Raw genomic sequence first — 26,256 nt, 5'->3', positions numbered from 1 at the left:
CGGTGTGACTGGGTTGATGTAAACAAATGTATAAAATGAGATAAATTCGGGTTTACAATGGTGAATTTCTCTCGATTAATTCACACGTGTCAACGTTTGATGGATGAACCATATGTAGTTTCTTCTTAAGTGAAACAATTATTTTATTGTCATGATCCAATGGATGACTGTTGGTATGTTGTGCTTCGATATACTCCTAGAGACTTGATAGACATTGAGGATGGAAGTAGAGATGGAATTGAAACAAGATCATAAAGTTTACCTCTACTACCACAAAACTTATATAAAACTATCAGTAATACAACACAATTTCAATGGGTTCGGGAGGACGTTGATGAATATTTATGACAACTGACATTATATAAGACTTTTGTACGATTTTATATATTCATTTATTTATTTATAATGTTATAACCTTTAACATGTTGTCTTTCCATATATTCATTAATTAATTCATTTTTTATTACTCATGTTTGTTTATTATAGATATCATGCCGAGGAGAAAAATAAATGATTTGCGGGTTGTTCGAGCTTCTGAAGACCATGAAGAAAGAAATAACGAGGAATCAAATGCACCTAAGTCTTCCGAAGTTCCAAAAACTGTTGAAGAAGACGTAGAAATTCAAGTAATCTTCGAAACATTATTTACTACTTTGTTCATTTTCAAAACTGGCATTTAATAATTTCTTATATAGTTGAAAATGTTGGAACGCGCAAGACTCGAGGGCGTACAACTTTGAAGGAATTATACCAACTTCCTCCTGGGCATTGTGTCAAAGTTTCAAGAAACGATGCCGGTCAACCTATTGGCCCAAAATCACGTCTTCTAGGTTACTTAGGCATAGTTGGACGTAATGCGAATCTGTTACCGATCAATTACAGTCATGGCGCGAAATGCCTAATAGTAACAAAAATCAAGCATTGGATTTTGTTAAGGTAATAATGTCATTATAATACATACTCTATAGAAATTCAATATTAATTTATACTTACAGTGCACACTTATTTGCTGTAGGAGAAATTTTCTTTAGAGGTCTCTGACGATTATGAAGCAAACGTTAGGGAAGAGATGGAGGGATCACAAGAGCTCCTTAAAGAAGAAATACTTCAAGAATGATCTCAGCCTTGAAGAGAAGTTGCAAACAGTCCCACCAGGAATGCTCAGGTACCAATGGGAAGATGCAGTCAGATTTTGGAGTTCACAAAAGGACATGTATGTATTTTTCATAAATAATTGTAACGAATTGTAAATCATCATTAAAGTGGTTGTTTGACATTATAGGACCAAGAGCATATCGATGTTGCTAGCAGCAACACCAAAAGTTTACGCATACGGCTGGATCGAAGAGTTTGCTTGTATAGCTCATGAGGAGATATTATAGATTATTGAAATAGTTTTTTGTATTCCATGTACATACTAACTGATAGTAATTATATTATGGTTCATTGTAGGAAAATATATCCGGTTCTAAAGTTGGTCAAATCCAACTCTTCGACATGACACATACGAATGATGACACTCCTATGACTGTTGACGCTGCAGAAATTATGGTACATTTTTTGGGTAGATGTTTTAAATTTACCTGACTTTATTTTATTTGTACCATGAAATTTTTTTTTTAATTAATTATTCACTTTATTAGGAAAAATTGAGGGAGAAAAAGGCGGAGTATCATGTTACTGCTTCGAGTCAAGGTATTGTTAATGATGATGACATTGAAAACCAAGCTATTAATGACGTTTTGGGTCCTGAAAGATATGGCCGGGTGCGCTGTCAATGATCATTCGTTACTCCCACCAAATATTTTGAGCCAGTTCATCACAGTACATGTCATCACAGTCTCGATCTTCCCACCAAGAAGTTAGTCGTTTAAAAGAAAAGTTGGCTGAGATGGATCAACAAATGGCTAACTTGATAGCGGAAAATGAAGCAAGGAAGAGAGAGAGCAGCAGCAGAAGCAGCCAGAGAAGCAACGGAAACAGCTAGAGAAGCAGCGGCAGCACAGAGAGAAGCACATATCAGTAGAGATGTGAAGAATTTGAAAAACGACTAAATGATATGATGTTGATGATTCAGAAAACACAACCTCAGAATCCACCATCGTAGTCTCATTTATGTTATGAGCATTCTACTGAACCTTGTTTAACTGAACATATATACGTTAATGAAAATTTTTTTATTATATTGGATTTGATGTTGTTTTTATGGATCTAGAGTTTGATGTTATTATTGTTTTGTTTGTTGGATAACGTTAGATGTTGAAAAAACAGTTTTGGGGTAATCAAGCATAATTTTTAGGACTGTTAAATTGTGTTATTTAGCAGCGTTTATAACAAAAAACGCCGCAATATACCATACATTTAGCAGCGTTTTTATTCTAGAAACACCGCTATATACAGACCTTTACCAGCGTTTTTGCTAAAAATGTCGCAAAACATCAACACCTACTACGGCGTTTGTGGGAAAAACGCCACAAAACATCAACACATACTGCGACGTTTGTGGGAAAACACCGCAAAACATTAACACCTACTGCGACGTTTGTGGGAAAACACCGCAAAACATCAACATCTACTGCTGTGTTTGTGAGAAAAATGCCACAAAACATCAACACCTACTAGGGCGTTTTAGAGAAAATCGCCGCTAAACATCATAACCTATTGCGGCGTTTGTCTAAAAAATACCGTTAAATATCAACACCTATTGCGGTGTTTTTCTGACAAATGTCGTTAAATATCAACACCTATTACAACGTTTGTCACACAAACGCCGCAAAATATCAATACCTATTGCGGCATTTTTTTGTTAAAAAACGCCGCGAACTTTAGTGACGCTATTTTTAATGACGATTTTCGCGACGTTTATCTTAACGCCTCGTGTGTTTTTAGCGGCGGTTATAAACAACGCTAAAGATAAAAAAAAGGCCACAAAAAATCTATTTTACTGTAATAATAATAATTTTTAATTTTAGGAGTACAACCAGACGACTATTCATATGCACTCCACTCTTGATTCATCTATGATAGTAATAATAACTCGCAACAAAGGTGGTATTTTTTTCTAAGTAATTTAAATCCAAATATTAACCAAAAAGAAAATTTAAATAACATTATTTGTAAATTATATATCTATATATCTATATATATATATATATATTTATTTATTTAGATTAAAATAAGATGTATACTACAATAAATACGTAATTGTAACCTATGAAGATCACGTACATCTGTCATTAGTTTATTGCAAGAGCCTTGACATGTTACATCCTAAGATGGCTAACAAGGTCGCAAATTGCATTCCTGGTCACATGTGTATGTTCATGAATGGTACAAGTCATCTAACTATAGGGTATTAAGTCATTAGACTATTAAAAATTATAAAATAGTCATCTAACTATAAGGTATTACTTTGTTAAGTTTCTCGATTATTAAAAGTTATAAAATAATCATTCGATTATTCATTATATTCTAAACTCGTCATTTTTTGTTAAAAAATTAGCGGTTGTCAACTCTTCTGGGATCAAATTTATCATATCATAGTCATCAGTTTAATGTCCATCTCATAATACCATTATTTTTAATGAAAAATGACGAGTTTGAAATATAATGAATAATCAACTGATCATTTTGTAACTTTTAATAGTCGAGAGACTCAACAAAAAAACACTCTATAAAAGAAGGATTATTCTAAAACTTTTAATAGTTTAAGGACTTTATAAAGAAGTATCCTATAATCGAAGGACCATTTTTATATTTTACCGATAAATATATAATAAAGTAGTTAAAGATACGAAATGAAATGACCATCCAACTCAGTTGGTAGAGTATAACGCCCTTAATTTTTAAAGATACGAAATCTCAACCGTTGAAAGAAAAGCTAGAATAGCCGTCATATTTAGGGCATTATTTGTCATTCGATCCCAAAGATTTAATTTGCTATCTTCACTGCAAACAAAAACCCTTCCAGTCTCCGCCTCCATATACGGAGAGAACGAAGTAAAATGGTTCAGCGGCTTACATACCGGACGCGCCATAGCTACGCCACCAAGTCCAATCAGCACTGGGTCGTCAAAACTCCTGTAAATCGATACTCCTTTAATGGTTTATTTATATAGGGACAAATTCGTTTCTTCTTTTTGTTGACATTGGTTGATTTTTGAAGGTGGAAAACTTGTCTACCAGACAACTAAGAAGAGAGCTAGCGGACCTAAATGCCCTGTTACTGGCAAACGAATCCAAGGGGTTTGTTATTTTTATCAACTTTTACCATTTTTTTATATCATAATGTATGGGTGTTGAAAATTAGTAGGGAAGGAGAATGAGAATTTATGCTTTTAGAACTGTAATGTTTTGAGTTGGTGGGTTGTCATCTTTTGGAGGAATATCTCAGAATGCAGATTATTTATAAATTAGATCCAACAATTTGTGCATCCTTATCGTGTTATTTTTGTTAATCTGATGATGTGCCATGCTAATCTGTTGTTGATTGTTTTTCTAATCGAAGTCGGCTAAAATTTAGTGCTGCAAACAGCTGGCTACATTTGTAGTTTGTTTTTGTTATATAGATTCTCATAATTGCAATAATCTTGTCCTAAGTTCTTGTTTGTGAACTTCACATTTTGTTTGATTCTGATTTACTCTCATACTGTAAAAATATAATGAATTACTGCTTCAATTTATATTCTTGCTGTTCTAATCTTCATTAAAAAACGTGTTGTGTTTCCGAACAATAGGAATGTTGCGACGAGATGAAGTTCGGAGTGGGACTAAAACTTGTTTTTTTCCCCATTTAACTTAGTGTTTCAGTTGTTTTCAGAGTGCTAAATTATTTGTCTTTGTTGAACTTATCTATTCCTTTTAATATGTGCTCTGATTATGCTACTCAACCGACTATTTGATGTAGTAAGATTCTTCCCAATGTATTCGGTACCTGTTTTTGTGCAGATTCCTCACTTGAGACCTGCTGAATATAAGAGATCTAGTCTACCTAGGAACCGGAGGACCGTGAACTGTCCATATGTGGTGTGTTATCTGGTAGTGCAGTCTGGGAAAGGTGTGCTTTCATTTGATTTTGATATCCGATTCACACCCGAAGTAAATTTACTTTTCTTTTGTACCGGTGAGTAATTAGTTGACATTCCGATGTTTGTATAGGATCATTAGGGCATTTCTGGTTGAAGAACAGAAGATAGTGAATAAGGTTTTGAAGATTCAGAAAGCCAAGGAAAAACAGTCATCAAAGAGCTAAAAGATGAGATAACGGAAGGCTTTACTTTCAACTCTACTTTGATTCAATTAAATTTTGTGTTTAAGGGATTATGAATTGGTGCACATTATTACTCGTGAGGTGTTTGTTTTAAACATTAATGAAGTTGCTAGCAAGAATCCTTTCATCTCTAGCTTCTCGATCTGTTTCACTCATCCAAGGTGCATGCTATCTAGTAATTTTCCTCGTGCTAATTTTCTGGGGTCTTGGTTGTTTTGGTCATCGATGGAAAAAATTGCTCCGAACCGGTTCTATCCAGTATGGTAGATTCCCAAGAACTGGGGATTCAGTGACTGTAAGAAAACCAGTTCTACCAACAAAAGCCTGGATTAAACCGATAAAAGGAGATTACTAGATAGTATTCTAAAATTTCTGTAGTCTATTGATAACATATGCCCTAGAAACACAGCTGTCCGAATCCTAATCTTAAAAGGAGAATAACATTCCTTCTTACTATTGAGTTCTCTCAATAGATTCAACATAGATCTTACGAATACAAGGTCAAGTTGAGGAAGCTTTGAGCGTGTTCTCTCTGACAATCTTTAGCATGGCCACAAGCTCGTGATGGGGTGGATACCTTTCACCAATGATAGCTCTTTCGTGGCATCTACCCACCCGAACACCATGGGATTCTTTTCAGGGTCCAAAACTTTAACACCAATAACCTCTTCATGAGCTTCGTAGGTGCTGAATATTGAACAAATAAAAAAAACAACCCTAGATTCTCAGTCACAGCCGAGGCTGATGGTGGTGAACCTCTCTCTTGAAAAACCCCATCATCCCCTCTTCCAGCACCTTCATTTTCTCATACATTTCATCAATAACTTTCGCTTGATCTTCTCCTTCAGACGCGAACACCCTGTCTTGGCCTCGAACAACTGTGTTCACGGCTGACATTAACATATTACATCTACAATCGATAGAAAATATATATACCAAAGATTTGTTATTACCTTTTTACCTCTTGTTGAATGAAATTTCCCAGAAATGAACCTTACCTCTCTCAAATGGATGATTCCAGGTTTCATCGATGTATTGTAGGATGATAAGGGAGTCGACAACAGGTTTTTGGTCGTGAACAAGAACTGGGATCTTCTTGTAAATAGGATTGTAGTTGAGGAGGGATTGACTCTTGTTGTTCGTATCTTCTATGTATTCATAGGGTATGCCCTTAATTCTAGGGGCCATTTCCACTCTTTGAATACGGATTCGCCCCTACTCCATGCAACATCACCATGTTGACCATCTATTCCTTTTGTTTTTCTATCAGATGGATGCTTTTGCAACTTATAAATATATTCTACAATGGCTGTTTGCCCTGGTTCCAATACATCATTTGCTCGACAATGGTTAATAATTTGACGTTTCACTTTAAAAATTAGATTATTTGAGGTCATGAGGATCCATTTATCTAAAGATGAGCTCTCTCTTCAACATGTTAGATTAATATTTTGTGAAATAATTTTTTTAATAATAATTTTTATTAAAATATACTTTTTATTTAAACATATATTAAAAAGGATAAACTATACGTTTATCATCTTAACTATCATATATGTTCTACTTTAGTCAAGCAACTATATCTTTTTTTAAAACCATACCTAGTGACAGATCCAAAAATTTAAAAATGGTTGTCCAAAAATTTTAATACTTTTTTTTAAATGAGTATGTAATTTTTTTTAAAAAAATCTTCCCTTAATATATTGAATTATATATAATAATTTATCCTAAATAATGAGTATGCACTAGGCCCTAGGAAGCCAAGTTTATTCGTCTCTGATCATACCTAAAGTTATATTTTGATTTCATTTTATTCACTCAATGTTAAAAAATTAATAGAATTGTTGACCTGACATTTTTATTTTTTCATCGATAACATAACATTATGTTATGGTGACGCGTTAACATAACTATTAAAATTTTAACTAGTAATTAAAGTGAAACTATAATTCAATGTTAAACATTATTTAAAAAAAATAGTTGAGTAATGATTAGATTGTTAAACGTGTAGTTTACTATTAGTAGACGATGTTGACTGACCACTCACTAAGTTCGCCCTATTTGACTGAATTGAACAAATACGTGATGTGCACTGCAAGTTTATGGGCGATGGCTTCGAGTACATTTATAAATGAATCTCGGGAAAGATATACCTTCAGCAATGGAAGAATCAAACACAGTGAGGCTTCACGGGACATGGCGCAGTCCATATGCTAAGAGGGTAGAATTGGCTCTCCACCTCAAAGGCATAGCTTTCGAGTATGTTGAAGAAGATCTGAACAACAAAAGCCCTTCTGTGATTAAACTCAACCCTGTCTATAAGAAAGTCCCGGTTCTTGTTCACAATGGAAAACCCATTGCTGAATCGCTTTGCATAATCGAATACATCGATGAAACCTGGAAGGTTGGCCCTCGGCTCTTGCCTCGGGATCCTTACAGAAGGGCCAAAGTTCGATTATGGACCACCTTAATTCATCAGCATGTAAAATAGAACAAAAACCCAAAGCTAATATGTGTTTTTTTTACCGAATTTCTGCTTTTCTTTTTTATGCTTTCATTTCATACAAGATGATATCTTTGAATTGTTAGGTAGGTGTTGTTAAAGTGATGGCTTTATTGTATTGCCATTAATAAACAGAATGCCCTTGCCATTGGAAATGAACTGCATATGGGCAAGGTTAAGAAACTACACAAGTGCTAGCTTTTGTATGAATAGATTGCCCTTGCCATTGTATTGCCATTTGATCAAAATTCATGTGTAATTTCGTTAATCTACGTAAATTACAGACACTCTTTCAATTTGAGAGTCGAATCGAATACTAATTCGCATTGTTTAAAGTGTTTACAGTGTTGAAAACTGCTGGAGAGGCACAGCAGAGGGCGATCAGTGAACTGTTGGAGAAACTACAATTGCTGGAAGAGGGAATAGATGAGTTTTATCCCAATGGAATTCCTTCAATGAGCCATCAAAACATGGGAATTCTGTAAATCCTGATGTGTTGTTTGTTTGGACTAGGGGAGTAAACGAGTCGAGTCGAGCCCGAGTATTGCCGAGCTCAAACTCGACTCGAACTCGAAAACTCGCGAGCCTAAAATTTTCAAGCTCGACTCGAACTCGAAAGAAAATATTGAAACTCGACTCGAACTCGAAAAGGCTCGAAATCAAAAAAAAATTCAAAAGCTCGATTGAAACTCGAGACTCGAGCTCGATTGAAGCTCGATTTTGAGCTCAAACTCAAACTCTAATTTGAGCTCGGTTCAAGCTCAAACTCGATTCAAGCTCAAACTCGAACTCGAATTTGAAACTACAAAAATCTTATATTACATTTAAAATATATAAATAATTTTCCCTTTAATCAACAATCACCAATACATTTTTTTATGATAATATGAACTCATTTCAAAAACATTATAGGATGCATACAAGAGTAGTTATTGTTGTAGAACATGTTCTAAACACATAAGATTAAACATGCGCCCACAACAGACAACCATTTACAATCCTCCCCAAAGCAAAACAACAACTCTTGCCATAAAGTAGTGTTTCAAAACTCAAAATACAAAGACAAACAGAGTTGTCGAGCAAAAAACATACAACAGTTTACAAGTTTAAATTGAACATATCAGCTCTGGCCTTATCTTCAAACTACCATAGAAATCGAGTAACATTAAAACAACCAAAAATAATAATAATAAATTGATGAAGAATTGGTGATTCAAAACAACCGCAGTCTCCACAAATTCAAATCGTAGCAAAAAAAAATATAGTCAAACATCCTGATTGTTTTATTTTACTTTGGAATGAAACATATTGGTTATGTTCATTGTACAATATGTTAGAAAGAGGAGGCAACATAGCGGTCGAATTGAAATATAATTGTCATCGTCGTATTAAAAATAAATAATAGCTAATATACTTTCTTTATCTCTGTAATTCTGCTTGAAACTATAATATCGGAAAATCACAGCTACCTATCGGAATGACGACAATGGCTAGAATACTAACTATTCTTCTGGTGAATGTGGAGATCATAATAGCAGAGCATAGATTATGTTCCAAGAAATTTTAATAAACATGTTTCTAGTCATACTCATGAAAACATATTACCGAAAAATAAGAACACGTGCAATGATATTTGTTCGTGCAACTCGTTGACATTGCAGTAAAAGCTTGTTATCCAAACTACATGTGTCGTGATATACAATTCAACCAGAAAAATCTGGGATATGTGCAAGAGGTTATGCAAATCAAGTTGACACACAAGTTCTAAATTATAGCATACGTATTCAACGCTTGAGAAGAACAATGAATATATGGCAACTTTCATGAGACGTGAATGGACAAATAAGAAACATGTTTGTTAAAACGAGTGCCTTTGATAGATAACTTCAAAATTGTGAATACAAGAGAAACCACCTGAAAAATCAGATGGAAAGGGGATAACAAGTATGAATACCGATTTGTGTTCATAATATTCAATTTTTTAGATAAGATTAAACGATTAATAGAAAGTTTTTACCTGATTCATTGCAACATAGGCATGCCCTTTATGTATAAACACCCGGCGACCAGCTACAAGTTCTGGAACTTCTTCAAAGGCACCTTCATAGGGTGGAAGCCTGGAAGGTGCACAAATAAGCCAGTTAAAACTAGAAACTATGTCAGATTTTTATCCAAGGATTAACCCTGGCCTATGAAGACTAACTATGAGACCATCGATGTTCTCTCTGAACCATAAATCACCAACCAAGAATTATATTATATTTAACACTGTTTAATCTAGACCCCTTTATTTCTCCATCCACGTGCTTACTATTACTAATACAGGTAAATGGTCAGAGCACTATATACACCTAATTGCAGTATTACTGAAATAGGTTATTATACAATATATTAACACATGGCTACAAGAGATGACTTCCAGTAGTAAATCAATTCTTTTTCATAAGGGGTAAGCAACCACTGCATTTTGGTTGAAATGTAGAAGATCAAGAAAACACAATAGTACCTTGTAGAATATTGCATTAGCTGCAAAAAGAAAAGAAAAAAATAAAAACCAATCATAATATAGACAAAGGATCAAATAATGTTTATATTTTTATTGGTAATCATAGTTTTATGACTTAGACAAGCATACATTATTGGAGGGATTGAAACTATGAACGATTATGCTTCAAAATGGACCACAAAGGAGAGAGATACGACACTGATAGAACTTGGGATGAGCCTCGCCGTTCAGCCTATGCTCTTTATAAGTATTTACTGGTTGCGGGAAAAAGAAAGAAAAACTAGCAGTGGCCAGAGAATAGTAAGTAAAACCTTACTTTCTCGTCGATAGGAGCTAGCCTTTGTCGCTCGGAGTCTTGGAGGAGCGTTTAGGCCACGGTGGCTGTGGGTTTCTGCTAGGGCTGTGCGAGTGGACAAGGTTTGAGAGGAGAACGACGAGGGGGGAAGTTTTAGCCAGGGAATGTTTTGAGGGGGAAATGAATTAGGGTAAGAGTTTTTACCCTAGATATCTTGCTTTAGTGTTCCTCCAATTTGTGCTTGTTTTTAATTGTGTCTTGTAATTTTAATTATTTGACATTGTAATCCCTTAGTTGGCTTGTTTAATTTAATGAGTAATTTCTACTTTGTATGCCAATTTTCAGTTTTATATTGTTTTGGTCCTTCATGGCATTTTTAAAATATGAGTTTAAGTTATTAATAGTAGGTTTAAGTTTATATTGTTTCATCTTAATGTATGTGCATTTGCATTTCATTCGTATGTATGCATGTATCGTGTAAGCACACTTTAGTTTAGGTAATAATTTAGTCCCTGTTTAGGATTGTCTTCTTTAAGTAGTTGTGTATAAATTAAACCATTAACCATAAATTATAAACCTTAAATCCTAAACTATAAACTCTAAATCATAAACCCTAAAACCTAAAACCTAAACTATAAATCATAAACCCTAAAACCTAAACCATAAATCCTATCACATAATTATAAGGGATGAGATGTCTTAGTTGTATTATAGAATTTTTAATATGTTTTTAAAATTTTATAATTATCAATAATATATTTTTAATAATGTAATTTTAAAAAATCTAAAATTATAATATAACATTTTTTCGAGCTGTTCATAAGCTTTTCGAGTCGAATATCGAGTAGCTCATTTCGGCTCGTTAAGAAATCGAGTCGAGTCCATTCGATTATAGTATTTATCGAGCCTTGATCGAATCGATCTCGAGTAGCTCACGATCATTTACCGCCTAATTTCGACCTTAAAGCTCCAAGAGCAAGTTCTTGGATTAAAGATAATTAACCCAGAAAGAACACCGCTGATGTTCTTCTCCTGGTTGACAGGCATAAACCGGGTGCCTTTGGTGAAAGAGTTAGCCCCTGCAGAAGAAAAGACACTAGCACTTGTCCAATTTGTCAGAGACATGGCCCTTAAATCTTCTTCGGTTTGAATTCGGATGTCAGAATGGATACTACACAGTGAATCCACCATTGTCTGTCTATGTTATTAAGGGTGCGTTTGGTTCACAGAATATAAGATTATCGGTGAGAATGTAAGATTACCAGTAGGAATAAAAGATTATCAGAGAATAGGATTACTAGGAATATTATATTTTGTTTTTGGTTGGTTTAGCAGGAATGTAAGATTACCGTATTTGGTTAAAAGAATAAAAGATTATTGGAATATATATTTGACCAAATTGTTCTTATTATATATTTGTATAATATTACAAGGTGTAAAATATTTATATATTTTCTTTAAAAAATTAAATTCATAATATTTATATAATTTTTTTACAAAATTAAAAATATAAAAAAGGTTTAATAAAATGGTAAAATTTTATTTTAACCCCTAAACTTCATATAAAATTTTAATTATAGATTTTTTTTTTGTAAATCTAAAATAATTTAAGGATAAATTTATAATTTAATCTTCGTAGAATTTTTATTATTCAATGAGAGAAGAATGATATTTTTGGGAAAAAAATTTAAGGACATTTTAGTCCAAAACGCCGGTAATGTTACAATACCTAAGGGAATGGTAATGAAATTTCCAGTAATATACCCCAAAAAATTCACTATTGGTAATAAAACATTACCGTGAATGATATTCCCGGTCAAACCAAACGGGAGAATGTGGATTTCATTCACGGGGGAATCCCACATCCCCCCATCCAAACGCCCCCTAAGGGGCTGTTTGTTTGCCTTTTAATGAAACTATTCAGCGCTGAATGTTGAACCGTTCAACATTCAGCGCGTTTGTTTTGTACCTCTGAATGATTCAGTGCTGACTGATTCAACAAAACAATGCTGAATGATTCAACACAGAAGTACATTCTGAATAATTCAGAACCAGTAAACAAATAACATGCCACATTCAGAGCTAATTCATCAAGAGCCTCTGAATCATTCAACATTTGAATCATTCACCGCTTAATCATTTTAAAGTAAACAAGCATCCCCTAAATGTCGGTTATGGGCATGTTTCCAACATATATAGGTCCCATTTTTTTTAAAGATTTCATGCATTTTGAGGGTCTTTGGAGGGTCATATATCTTGAAGGGTAGAACTGGTTACAATGTAACCGTTCACATCAATATATATATATATATATATATATATGTCTATATATTGCATCAAAGAACTCATCTAAAATTTGATGATTTTCATGCAAAATAAATAAATAAATAAATAAAAGTGTTAATTTAAAATAAAAATATTTAAATTATTAAAAAATATAAAAGCTGAAAATGTGTGGAAATATTAAAAATTAGATGTTGGAGAGTTAAGATAGAAAAAAATAAAAGATTAAAATAGTTTTCTTTAAGGTGTCATCAGATCAACGGTGAAGGTACTAAACTGTTGAAATGAAAGTACTTTTGGACATAGATTCATGTTTTGAATCGAAGTACCATTTTAAATAGAGAAAATAACCTCAGTGACCAAAAATCTTAGATAATATACGATTTTGACCAACTTTTTTTGGATTTGCGAAAATGACCAACAAAATCGCAATGCGATCTCTAATTCGCATTGCGATCTCCACTATCGCAAATTCACGTTGCATTTCGCATTGCGATAGTTGAAAATCGCGTTGCGTTTTTCCATTTCGCGTTTCGATAGTTGGAGATCGCGTTGCGATAGTTGAAATCGCAACGTGATCTCCACCATCGCAAATTCGCGTTGCGATAGTTGAAAATCGCTTTGCGATTTTCCATTTCGCGTTGCGATAGTCTATAGTTGTCGTTGCAATTTTCCAAATTCGTTGAAAAAAAAGATTTTGTTTCTTAAGAATTTTCTCTAAAAAGATAGTATACGCGCGGACGTGTCGAAGACACGTATTACCATTACCATTACCATTACCATTACCATTACCACGACCACGACCACGACCACGACCACGACCACGACCACGACCACGACCCGAGACGAGACGAGACGGCGGCGGCGGTGCGCGAGAGTCCCCCTTGTTCTCTATCACTCAACAAGGAAGTGGGAAAGCCAAGCCTTAAATACCATTCCCAATAGTGTTTCCAATACAATGTGGGATTGAGCATTACCAACACTTGTTTCCAATACAATGTGATTATTCAGGAAACAATTAACAATCATGCACCTTAAAACAACTGAATCAACAACCAATTACATTAGTATTATACGATTAAATATGTCATAATTAAAAGTCAATCTACAATCAATCGCGATTATTGTAATTTTAAGCAAAACATTCAAAAATAATATCACTATTTAAGGCTCAATCTCACATAGTATTGAGAACAAGTGTTGGTAATGCTCAAATCCCACATAGTATTGGAAACACTATTGAGAATGGTATTTAAGGCTTGGCTTTCCCACTTCCTTGTTGAGTGATAGAGAACAAGGGGGACTCTCGCGCGCCGCCGCCGCCGTCCGTCTCGTCTCGGGTCGGGTCGGGTCGGGTCGTGGTCGTGGTCGTGGTCGTGGTCGTGGTCATACGTGTCTTCGACACGTCCGCGCGGATACTATCTTTTTAGAGAAAATTCTTAAGAAACAAAATCTTTTTTTTTAACTATCACAACGAATTTGGAAAATCGCAACGACAACTGTAGACTATCGCAACGCGAAATGGAAAATCGCAACGCGAATTTCAACTATCGCAACGCGAAATGGAAAATCGCAACGCGACTGTAGACTATCGCAACGCGAAATGGAAAATCGCAACGCGAAATGGAAAATCGCAACGCGATTTTCAACTATCGCAACGCGAAATGGAAAATCGCAACGCGATTTTCAACTATCGCAACGCGAAATGGAAAATCGCAACGCGATTTTCAACTATCGCAACGCGAAATGGAAAATCGCAACTCGATTTTCAACTATCACAACGCGAAATGCAACGCGAATTTGCGATAGTTGAGATCGCAATGCAAATTAGAGATCGCATTGCGATTTTGTTGGTCATTTTCGCAAATCCAAAAAAAGTTGGTCAAAATCGTATATTATCTAGGATTTTTGGTCACTGAGGTTATTTTCTCTTTTAAATATTTTAAATACTTTAAAAGAGCCCCAAAACTTTGAAAACTCTTATTTCAACCCCTAAAACCATGTCGGACGTCACCTTTTGCCATCGATGAAGCTCCACCCGACCTCACCTCCACCTGACAATCGACAACTCTATGAAATCACGACCAATCGATAACCAATCGACGTTTGGACCTCGACGAACCCTACACAACAAATCGTGCCCACATACGATCTTGACGGTCAATCGGTGACAAGTATGCAGCGTATAATTAGAAAGATGGCAAGGACTAATTCGACAAGTTAGGGATTTAAGATTCTTAGGGATTTGAGGTTTTTGTAATTTAAGAGAAATTAGGATTTTTTTAATAAATATAATAATTTTTTATTTTATTTTATTTTTCAAAATTACCAGAGTGTGACACATATCACTTAACGTGGAAATTTAACGGTAGTTACGGTCCAGGCACCTAAAGTGGTAACATTTGTAACGTTAGGAACTTGGATGTTTCAAAAAAAAGTTTGGGCACCTATTTGAGAAAATAATATAGTTTGAACACTTATTTTATACTTAAGCCTTCTTTTTAGTATGATTAAATTTTCCGTCAAACGTTTATTCTTTCAATTTAAACTTGACGAGTTTTGACAATCGCAACAATCGTCGGTTAATTTGAATGATAGGAAAATTCATTTGGCTAAAAATTAACATAAGTCGATTTTAAATTGATTTTATGATAAAATTTAACCAAAAGAAAGAAAGAGAAGAAGAGTAGTTTTGTAATTTTTTCAATCAGAAAAACAATCGAATGACAACCGAAGTAACAACAAAAGGGGTAGTGACGTTTACCATTGGAAAGAAGAGAAGTTAAGACTTTTTTTTTTAAAGATTTTTAACGTGTTACGTCAGCTTTTCTTAACGACAACAACTAGCGATAATGATCATAAGTAGCATGAATTTAAAGTTTAATGATTGTAATGCAAATTTTAAAAGTCCAATGACCAAAGTGGAAGTGCTAATAAATTATGTGACCATCAATGTAGTTTACCTTTAAGTTTTTAATCCAATATGAAAATCAAATTTGGAAATGAAATTTGAATTTCTGAAAGTAAATATTGGGAGCAAGAATAATTTATTGTATTTCTAGATATTTATTTTATGGACTAAAATGAATATTTGAATAATTTAGGGAGGCCAAACACAGTTTACCCTTAGATTCTCCTGCACGTTAATAAAATAATTTCCTTTATCATGGAATTAGTTGTAGAAAGAAGAGCGAAAAGTACGTGTATATATGTAGAGAGAAAAAGGAGATGAATTGTCAATCACAGCCACAGCAAGTAGGATCTCATGATTATCAGCTTTTGCTGCTTAAGAAACCCAGTTATCTCCACTTCTTCCTTAAACCTCTGATATCTTTTCTAGCTTCCCCCCTTGAAATATCAACCCATCATCTAGTTGGATCCCACTTGTTCTTTCACCTGCATGTTTGAGACGATGGATGGAGAGAAGAGGAAAACCACCGGTCTCGGTGAGGTCTCGTTTTCTTCTTACCGTAGCACCGCCGAAGAGATCTTTGTGCATAAGATTGCAGAACCTCGATTGACAAGAAATAAGCGCCCGGAGGGAGAGATCAGTGTTTTCGGAGCTGAAAAATACTTCAATACAAGATTCGACGACGACGACGACGACGGTGACGGTGATGATAGGTTTTCAAATAAGCGAGATGATCCGCCGCATCAGACTGGTCCCCGGCGGTGGCCCGGGACACCGAGTGCAAGCTCCGAAGCAAGTTGGAGCAGCCAGAGTGTTTTGTTACGAAGTTTCATGAAGGATCGATCAATAAACAAGAAGAAGAGGGTTGATGGGAGGAGTTTTTTGGCTAATCTTAGCTGCACCGGGTCTTGTTCCAATGGGAAATCTGTTTATGTCAATCAAGATGTTGATCGCGGAAGGGTTCATGTTCAAGAAGTGAACAAGAAATCGATTCGACCGAGATTTAGTCCGAAAGACGAGATCAATCGGATGAAGGTGTGTTCGGTCCCGAGACTCGAAACACAGCTGGATGATCCACGGAAATCTCTGGAAGTGTTCGGATCCACAGCAATGAAGAAAGGGGACGTAACCAAGAATCTCGAGAGGAAACTGTCCATGTTAACTTGGGATGCCATCCCCAAAGCTCCCTCCGTTTCATCCATTTCGAGAACCAATCGGATGGATGATGACGCCGGGAGTGATTGTAGCTCGGATCTCTTCGAGATCAATAACATAGACGGCGACGGTCCGTATGCACCGAGCGAGACCAGCGTCGAATGGAGCGTCGTCACTGCCGGAGCAGCGGACTCCTCGTTTGTTTCCGATTACGACGAAAAGAAATCGAAAACAGTCAGTAGAGCGTCCAATGCCGCCAAAGAAGCACAGAGAAGCCGATCAGGTGGGATATTGGGCTGCAAGAGTCACAAAGCAGTCATGGTCGTCGAAACCGCATACACCAAGAGTCCGAACATCATAGATAGTTAAAATCCTTTCTGTATGAACATAAATTATCTTTTTTTTTTAATTATGTAATTTGTCATGAAGAATATTTTGCATGGATATTGCCTTTTGGAAGAACTGAATGTCTCTCTGGAAAGTTTTAACAACAATGGTCCATATATTCTAGTGTCAAAAAAATTGCACAACAGCATGGGAACATAAGAGGAGAATCTGAATTTTCCTAGGCTAATTGAACCCCAAAAAGAGGGTTTATTTGACCACACTTTGTCCGCATAAGGAGAGAAGACGAGTAGTCTTCCTTAAAAATTTTAAATTATTATTTTAATTAATGAAGTTGTTTTCGTTCCTGGAATTCCTTTAATTTATCCTCTAAAATTTTTTGAAGTACGATTCCGACATAAGATCATACATCCGTCCAAACAAATTACCTTTATTCATCGCTTAAAGCCTCTCGTTGTTGTTCTCTTGATATTCAACCATGGGGACATTAATGTTTTGGGATGCCTATCTTAAAAGAAAGCCTAAAAATTGACATTTTATTCCTCTATGTGCGAACTCAAAGATCCAAAAACAAGAGGACGCAAGCATCGGAGAAAGTGGGCATTTATTTTATGTTGTTAAAACCCTGTAAGTCCCACCTCCCCACTTCTGCCATGTCGTGTTGTTTGATGAAATTATAAATTTCCATTACATATGTTAACCATTTCCTACCACCCTATGCTTTCGGTATCACACAACTGCTTCTTTTCACCTAATGTCTCGTTCTTTTCAAACATTGCTTTGCTGTTCTATTTTCCAACTTTTCTGCATTTTACACATTTTCCTCCTATTAAATAGATCCGAGTGTTAGATAGTAAATTTAGTTGATACATCACACCGACTTATAAGTGGTCATATCAAAAGATTACATCGATCAAAAGATATGAAATTCTAAAGACTTCAGGAAATTCTAAAAGCTTTAAGATTCGATAGACATACGAATGATAACAAATGTAGGACTCCCAGAGGAAAAAGAGATACAACGATACTAATTCTCAAAATTTAAATTTCAGTCGATCGTTCTCCTCTTACTAAATGGTGAATCAAGTTTATGTATAAATAATTCGATTTAATATCATTTGTATCATTTAAGATCTCAAATTATTTCGTCCAATAATTTTAGTTATTTGAAAGATGCATAATCTAATTTTAATTATTGTTCAAATTAGGGTGCAGGTTGAATTTGCACACAATAGGATGAAAAGTCTCCATGAGGTCGAAAAATGTGGCATGTCATCATCAAGTCCCTCTTTCTACTTGGCCATTTTGTGGATTCAATGGAAAGCTGAAAAGTTTCAATGGTGTTATCAAATTTAATGATCAAAACTACCAAGAATGTTGCCCACAATGACACATTTCAAACGGATAAACATGCAATTATTCATGCACACATATATATAGGTGGTACCAATAGCGGATCCATAAATATTTTTTTAAAGTAAACACATATATTAATTACATAAAAATTTTAAATGGGGTGAGTACAGATAAAATTTAAGGTGAGCATCTTTAGTAAAATAAGTAACTAATCAAAAAAAACCTATATTTAAGGTGGACACAATATTTTAGAATATATACTATTAATAAAATAAGTAACTAATCGAAAAAAAATTCAAATTCTAGGATGAGCACGTGCACCATCACTAAACTATATCTCCTCCACTAAGTACCATAAACTCCATGGCCATGAGGTTGATGTCCAATTATATTTGTTTTCGGTTGAGCCATTCAGTCCAAAATAGATCATTTTGGTCCGATTCAAACTAAAACCGAAAAATATAAATATATAATTCTATACTTAATAAATGATATTAAAATATAAGCATGAATATAAATATATAATTCAAATATACACATATGTTAGATATATATTCCTATCAAATTACAGGTCATATATCAGAATTATTTGTGGAAAATTGTAAATAAATTTGAATAAATTAAACAAAATGGTGGCGATGGAATGTTGGGATGGGACCAGTGTGGTTCAATAATAGCATTGAAATCGAAATTGTTGGAAGCTGAATAGTTGTCATTGAACCACTTGGACCCATTGATGGTTTAGACTTCAGAAAAAAGCACACCCACTTGTTTAATTGTTTATAAAAACTGTAAAAATTAATTCAATTGGTTTAGTAATTTAATGATTTATACGCAACAAATCAACAAAAAATCTATCACGTAGCATGAACATAATATGATTGTCTTTTGAATTAAATCTATCTAATGAAAAATGTTTTTAATTAAATCTATCTAATGAAAAATGTTTTTAATTAAATCCTTCGTCAATAACAGACTAAGGGATTGTTTGTTAGGCTCTGAATGTTGAATCGTTCAGCATCCAAAGTGTTTGTTTCTCACCTCTGAATGATTCAGTGTTGACTGATTCAGTAAAACAGTGCTAAATGATTTAGTATCAAAGTACATTCTGAATGATTCAGAGCCATTATCAAACAGCATGTCACATTCAGAGCTAATTCATACAGAGCCTCTGAATCATTCAGCATTTGAATCATTCAACGCTTAATCATTCAGAAGTAAACAAACAACCCCTAAATGAGTAAAAATCTTGAGCTTAGGAATGATAATAGACCATGTAGATTTGAATAACTAAAATAATTATATGATAGTATATGTTTGAAAGATTTTGAATTTTCTAAAAACAGATGGGTCCGAGCAACACCAGAACAAATGAAGAATGACCTCAAAAAAACACTCTCATAGATATTATGTTCGAATATGAAACTTCTAAATATAACAACCATTCTTTTAAGCACTGAAATTATTTGATTTGTGAAAAAAATATTAATAAACATAAAGATTTTTATAATTTCACTAGCATGATATAACGAGATTAAATTTTTGGGTGAAGTACATAAATGATTCTTCGACTATAGAATGTTGCTTTGTTAAGCCTTTTGATTATTGAAAGTATAAAATGGTCATCCGACTATAGGATGTTGCTTTGTTGAACCCATCGGCTATTAAAAGTTAAAATAATCAGGTATTATTATGTTTCATACTCGTTCTTTTCTGTAAAAAAAATTGACGATCCTCTAAGTTAGATGTTAACATGCTGATCAGGATATGATAGTCCCTTGAGATTATGAGACCATATTTTATCATATCTCAATTAGTAGATTAACATCCGACGTAAAATGTCGTTAGTTTTTTAAAAGAAAAATGAAAAGTTTGAAACATGTGAATAATCAGATAATCATTTTATAATTTTTAATAGTCAGGGACTCTACAAAGTAAGGTCATAAGGTCATACAATTGAGAGATTATTTTAGAACTTTTAATAGTTGAATGACTCAATAAAATACTATTCTATAATCGATATACCATTTGTATACTTTATCTTTTTTAAAAGGGCCTTGGCCAAAAAAAATTAATAATCTAATTCTAATGTTCATCTTGACCGGGGGAATGCTCACGTGCGACAGTCTTAATATACAGCTAAAAAAAGATGCTACCGGTTTTGTTATTGTTTAAATAACAAAATCAGTAAAAAAATGACCGGAAATATTATTAGGCGCTTAAAAATGACCGATTTTATTATTATTAGGCGTTTTAACCGGATTTTCGAAAAAAATAACCGAAAATATTATTAAAAAATAATATTTTAGATAAAAATAATAATATTATCGATAAATTTTTAATAATTTTATTATTTAAATAATAATAAAAATAAGTAACACTTTATTTTAATCTTATATTAAGATGTCGAAACTTCCCCTTTAACCGCTTGGCTCATGCCCGAAGAAGTTAAGAAGATTCCGTTCTCTATCCAAACAAAAGTATGAAGAATCTTTCCTCGTATTTCCTATACTACCCCCAAAATTCATCAACCAAGTGACTATAATACAATTGAGTTCCAGCTGTCAGATTCTTATTGATCAATCGTATATCCCAAAATATTCTCCAATGGAGAAGATATAAACTCCCAAAACCCTAGCATTTTGTCCACTCGATGCCTCACTCTTCTCCCCCGTCGATATCAGAGGAGAGGGGGGAAATAGGGTTTTAGAGAAAACAGAGAGATAGACATTTTTTTAGTTTAGCGTTTTTGATTTTTCATTGTTTGGCTGTAAGAAAGAAAAATTGGTGACAGACAAAGGAAAGAAGATGAAGGTAGCAGAGAAAGGAGAAGAAGATAACTCCGAACAAATCGACGGAGACCTCTTTCTTGCCATTGAGAAGCTTCGATAGATCCAAGACGAGCTTGAGAAGGTCCATTTTCTAATTCGCATTTGACTTTCAGTTATATACCCAGTCATGTTATTCACTGTTTTTACTGTGCTTTTTAACGGTTTATTAGAAAATTTGAGGAATCCTACTGGAAAATTATGGAGTTCCTCGTGTTCATCTGGGCTGATTCTAAGTATCCAAGTATTGAATTTTCTGTAATTACAGTTGTCCAGTCAATGAAATTAATGTTTGTAATATTTTTTCTTTGATTGTTATATACTGTACCTGATCAACTTTTTATGTGGTTTATATGTTTGATCTATCTGAATTATTTTGGACGAGCTTAATTGTTTCCTTCTTCGTGTTTAAGTGTCTACTTCCTTTCTTAAACACGTCTTTTGAGAGGTCACTTTTGGGTATTACGTCTTATTGCCGAGAAGGTGGTAATGTGGATTATTAATTTCTGTATCTGATCGGCTTCCCATGTCGTTTTTCTGATCGGCTTCCCATGTCGTTTTTGTCTTCTGCATTTTTGTAGTAAGCTTGATTATTCTCTTCCATGTGTTGAGTGTCCCAGGCTACGTTAGACCTTTTTTCTCTTTTTTTTTGGGGGGTGGGGGGGGGGGTTTAAGTATTTATGTCTTATTGCAGGTAAGCTGTTAAACTGGATTGTTGATTTCTATATCTGATCAGCTTCCTATGTCATTTTTATGTTTTGCATGACTGAGAAAGCTTGAGAGTTGAGACCCCTATCTGTTCTCTTCCACTTGACTTAAGAGTCATTAAACACGTTGTTTTGTGGGGTTACTTTAGGATATTATGTCTTATTGCCAAGTTGATTCAATTTGGATATGTTTGCTTTGAGTTGTAAGTGGTAAATGGTTATACGTGGTGTTTCTATACTTAAATTTTTGGTGTTCCTTTTTTGGTATCCACTTGACTTAAGAGTCATTAAACACGTTGTTTTGTGGGGTTACTTTAGGATATTATGTCTTATTGCCAAGGTGATTCAATTTGGATATGTTTGCTTTGAGTTGTAAGCGGTAAATGTGTCGAAACAATTTTTTTCTAAAAGGTGAAAAAGTGAGATTTTAAAAAACCACATTAATTTTTAATTACCTCTTTCAACTGATTTTTAATTTAAAAACAAATGCGATTTAAAAAACTTCTCGTTTCGAAAAATTTTGGATTTCCTTTACGATAAAAAAAATACGGTTCAAAGAGTCGCCACCAATCTTTGATTAGGGTGTGATTGGGCACCCAAAAACATTTTGTCATTTTAAATAAAAATTAATTTTAATTAAAACAACAAATTGAGGTCCGCGTTACCAAAAAATGAGTTCGGGAGTCGATTACGTGAGGGGAAGGATTAGCACCCCCACAACGCCCTAAATCGGTACCTAATCGATTAATTAACATCTTTTCAATGAACTTTATAAATTCGAATTTAATTTAATTTTTGATCTCGTAAAACAACAAAAAAGTGAATTTTACAATATTCAAAAACACTCAAATAAATTAAATTAAAATTACCGAGTCATTTTAGAAAGATAAAGAATGTTCAATTATTTACAAATATCGAGACCAGATCTTAAAATATATAACAACCTTTTCTTGATAAATTTAAATAAACGAACATTTCTTTTTCTCTCGTTCCCATATTTTAGGTGACGAATTAATTCTTTAGGTTTCACTTTCGGGATATACTTTTATTTTAAAATCATTAAAAGCGGACCTCAAATCAGTTATGACTGCCCACTTAAAATAATTTTAAATTAAAAGTATATTACCCTTAATCCAATTATGAATATATCGAGTTATGAAAATAAGGCTATCATGCAAATTGTGAAAAAAAAAATATCACGCTAAAATCAATTAAACAAAAATAAAAAACATACAATGTGACACACAAAAATTATACACATGCATTTTAAAACTAAAAATTATAAATTATGCACATTAACATATTACATATACAAATGTGACCTAAATATAAAAACAAAATCATAACATGCCAGACTATGAATTTTCAAAAAAACGATATATACATATTAGAATTAGGACTACATTTAAATAAATGTAAAATTCTACATACAAATTAAAACTAAGTAGGGATCTAAATGAAACATGCGTATAAATGAGGGATCTACACCCGAATAATCTAACAAAATTATAACTAAAACTAAAAACCGGAAAATAACTAAATTAGGACAAACACAACAGGCCAAATTCAAAAATTAACTCTCATGTGACTAATTTACAATAAGACGCTTAAATGGGGGACTAGATCACAATTTAATCTTCATCTTCAGTGACTAAAAACTAATTTACCCAAAAGAATTAATATAAAACCTAAATAAGCTAAAACCTAAATAAGCTAAAACCTAAACTAATCTAACTTCACGCAGAACATGTGTTGCCTAGCTCCCCTCTCTTCTCTCCTTCTTCGCACACTGCCCATCTATTTCTCGGCCACGCACAGCGCCGCTCTCCACAGGCCCCATGGCTGGTCATTTGGCCTCTCAATCCAACCGCTATAGAACTCTACCAGGTAAGACCCTAATCCTAACTCGAACTAAGCTAACATTTGATTTTCGTTTAACACCCATTTTCTTCCAAATTTCAGATCCGTAGCCTAAGAATGAAACTAAACCTTAAATGCCCTAAATCTAAGTTTGAATCCGAGATTCTCTCGACTCTGGCGACGTTACAACTCCGACGAAGGGACCTCAACGATTGTCTACTTCTCTACTGCGACAGTAAACTAGACTCACTCTATTTCCTTTGTTTTGAGTTTTGAATTTATATTGAAAGCTATTAAAACAAATATATAAAAAATTACAAATGAAAATAATCATAGAAATAAAATCTTACATGAATTGAATTTTGAGTTTGCTTTGTATTGCTTTCGAAAAAGGTAAGGTACCCCTGTTATATTGCGTACTCTTTGAACAGCTCGGGCCAGGAATAATACTTACACACTCTTTTTATATTTGCTTTGTTATAGAAAAAAAACGAATGAAGGATTTTCTGGGCCTTTGTTCTTGTGCTTTTCTGATTTTTTCCAGAAAATGGTCTCTGCTTTTTCTCTCTTTTTCGTGTGCTTTCTTTTCTCAATTTTTGTTATGATCCCCCTCCTCTGTGTTCTCGTGTTCCCCTTTTTTTCTGTGTAATCCCTGTTCTGTCTCCTCTCGTCCTTAATTGTCAATCAAAAACTGCCCATACCTCCTCCATTTACAGTTTATTTCCCCCACGTAAAAACTGCACATTTCAGTTTTTATTACCCACGATGAAAAAAATAAAGAAATGGCCTCCACATTTTCTTTTCTGGTTTTTAACCCCCAAAACTATTTTCATTTGCAAGTGATATGGGCCCCAGACAAATCAAACATCTACAGCTGCCCCTCTTTGCTTATTGTCGTGTAACGAGAATAGAGCAAAGATTAAAAAATGGTCAAATTTGTCCGGCCATGAGAACTTCAAAAGATTAAAACACTTCACTGTTACTTCGGGATAAATGAAACTTGAAAAATCTTCAAATGACGAGTCTGCTCCCTATTCCTTCAGGAAGTATAAAACTCGAGCAATCTTCATAAAATGTGTCTGCTCTCTATTCATTCAGAGAGTATAAGACTTGAACAATCTTTAATAAAGCGGGTCCGCTCTCTATTCCTTCAGAGAGTATAGAACTCGGAAAATCTTCAATAAACAGGTCCGCTCCCTATTCTTTCAGAGAGTATAGGACTCAATCTTTAACAAACGTGTTCGCTCCCTATTCCTTCAGAGAGTATAGAACTCGAGTAATCTTCATAAAACGGGTCCGCTCTCTATTCCTTCAGAGAGTATAGAACTCGAACAATCTTCAACAAACGTGTTCGCTCTCTATTCCTTCAGAGAGTATAGAACTCGAATAATCTTCATGAAACGGGTCCGCTCTCTATTCCTTCAAAGAGTATAGAACTCGAACAATCTTCAACGAACTTGTCCGCTCCCTATTCCTTCAGAGAGTATAGGACTCAATCTTCAACAAACGAGTTTGCTTCACTACTCTTCCGTGAAGGCTTAAGATGATTTGCTTCACTACTCTTCCGTGAAGGATTAAGTTTGAATTGCTTCACTGCTCTTTCATGAAGGCTTAAGATTGGCCTGTTTTGAAGGTCCAACCTGAAAATCAAACATTATCAATCATTAATGTATGTTTGAAAATATTATATTCAAAAATTTAGAATTTGATAAAATTTCTGAAAATCCATCTCCATCGCGGAAACTTGTCTGGAAACCATTGGATATTTGAATCTGCTTTGACTCAATTTTCGTATGAACATCATTCTTGTCAAAATCTCAAGACCAGTTATCTTCATCTCGATGCTTCAAAATCTTCAATCTTCAACTATCATTGGGAAACCTGCAAATGCTTAAGTCATCATGTAATTACGAGTGTCATGATCTTATTCATGCCTAAATGTATGCAAATATGCAATTTGATGCATTTTCTTCTTCGAAGGAACTCTATCTCTTTTTGATCTTGATGGAACTCGGCTTCATCTTGGGCACAGAACGTTTGACCAGTTCACCCCAGTTGACAATCTCAATTCCATATCTCTCGGCTTAACATGACCTTGACTCCTTTCTTACTTGAAACCCACCAGTATCCATGACCAAATTCTTGACCAATGACAATCTCTTTGGGTTTTCTTATCATGGCTGAAATTTTCTATGAACTCCAAGGTTTTAGCTTCCCGTAGCCACACAAGTTTACATG

At 34.3% G+C, this 26,256-nt stretch overlaps 1 protein-coding gene and 3 pseudogenes across 1 annotated transcript; 3 read left to right on the top strand and 1 right to left on the bottom strand.

Annotated features, from left to right (window-relative positions):
• Positions 1–3,897: 3,897 nt before the first annotated feature.
• Positions 3,898–5,407, top strand: LOC120181213 (annotated as a pseudogene).
• A 363-nt stretch (positions 5,408–5,770) lies between these two features.
• LOC120181226 lies at positions 5,771–6,515 on the bottom strand (annotated as a pseudogene).
• Positions 6,516–7,430: 915 nt separating this feature from the next.
• LOC120181219 lies at positions 7,431–11,723 on the top strand (annotated as a pseudogene).
• Positions 11,724–16,083: 4,360 nt separating this feature from the next.
• Positions 16,084–17,306, top strand: LOC120181216 (protein PHYTOCHROME KINASE SUBSTRATE 3-like). The gene has a single exon (XM_039186389.1). The coding sequence runs from the start codon at positions 16,257–16,259 to the stop codon at positions 17,289–17,291; it is 1,035 nt and encodes a 344-aa protein (XP_039042320.1). The 5' UTR covers positions 16,084–16,256; the 3' UTR covers positions 17,292–17,306.
• The last annotated feature ends 8,950 nt before the right edge of the window (positions 17,307–26,256 follow it).

This window comes from Hibiscus syriacus, unplaced genomic scaffold, assembly GCF_006381635.1.
Source record: "Hibiscus syriacus cultivar Baekdansim isolate YM2019G1 unplaced genomic scaffold, ASM638163v2 tig00112518_pilon, whole genome shotgun sequence".
Taxonomy (NCBI): Eukaryota; Viridiplantae; Streptophyta; class Magnoliopsida; order Malvales; family Malvaceae; genus Hibiscus; species Hibiscus syriacus.
This window is presented reverse-complemented; position numbering and strand designations above follow the sequence as displayed.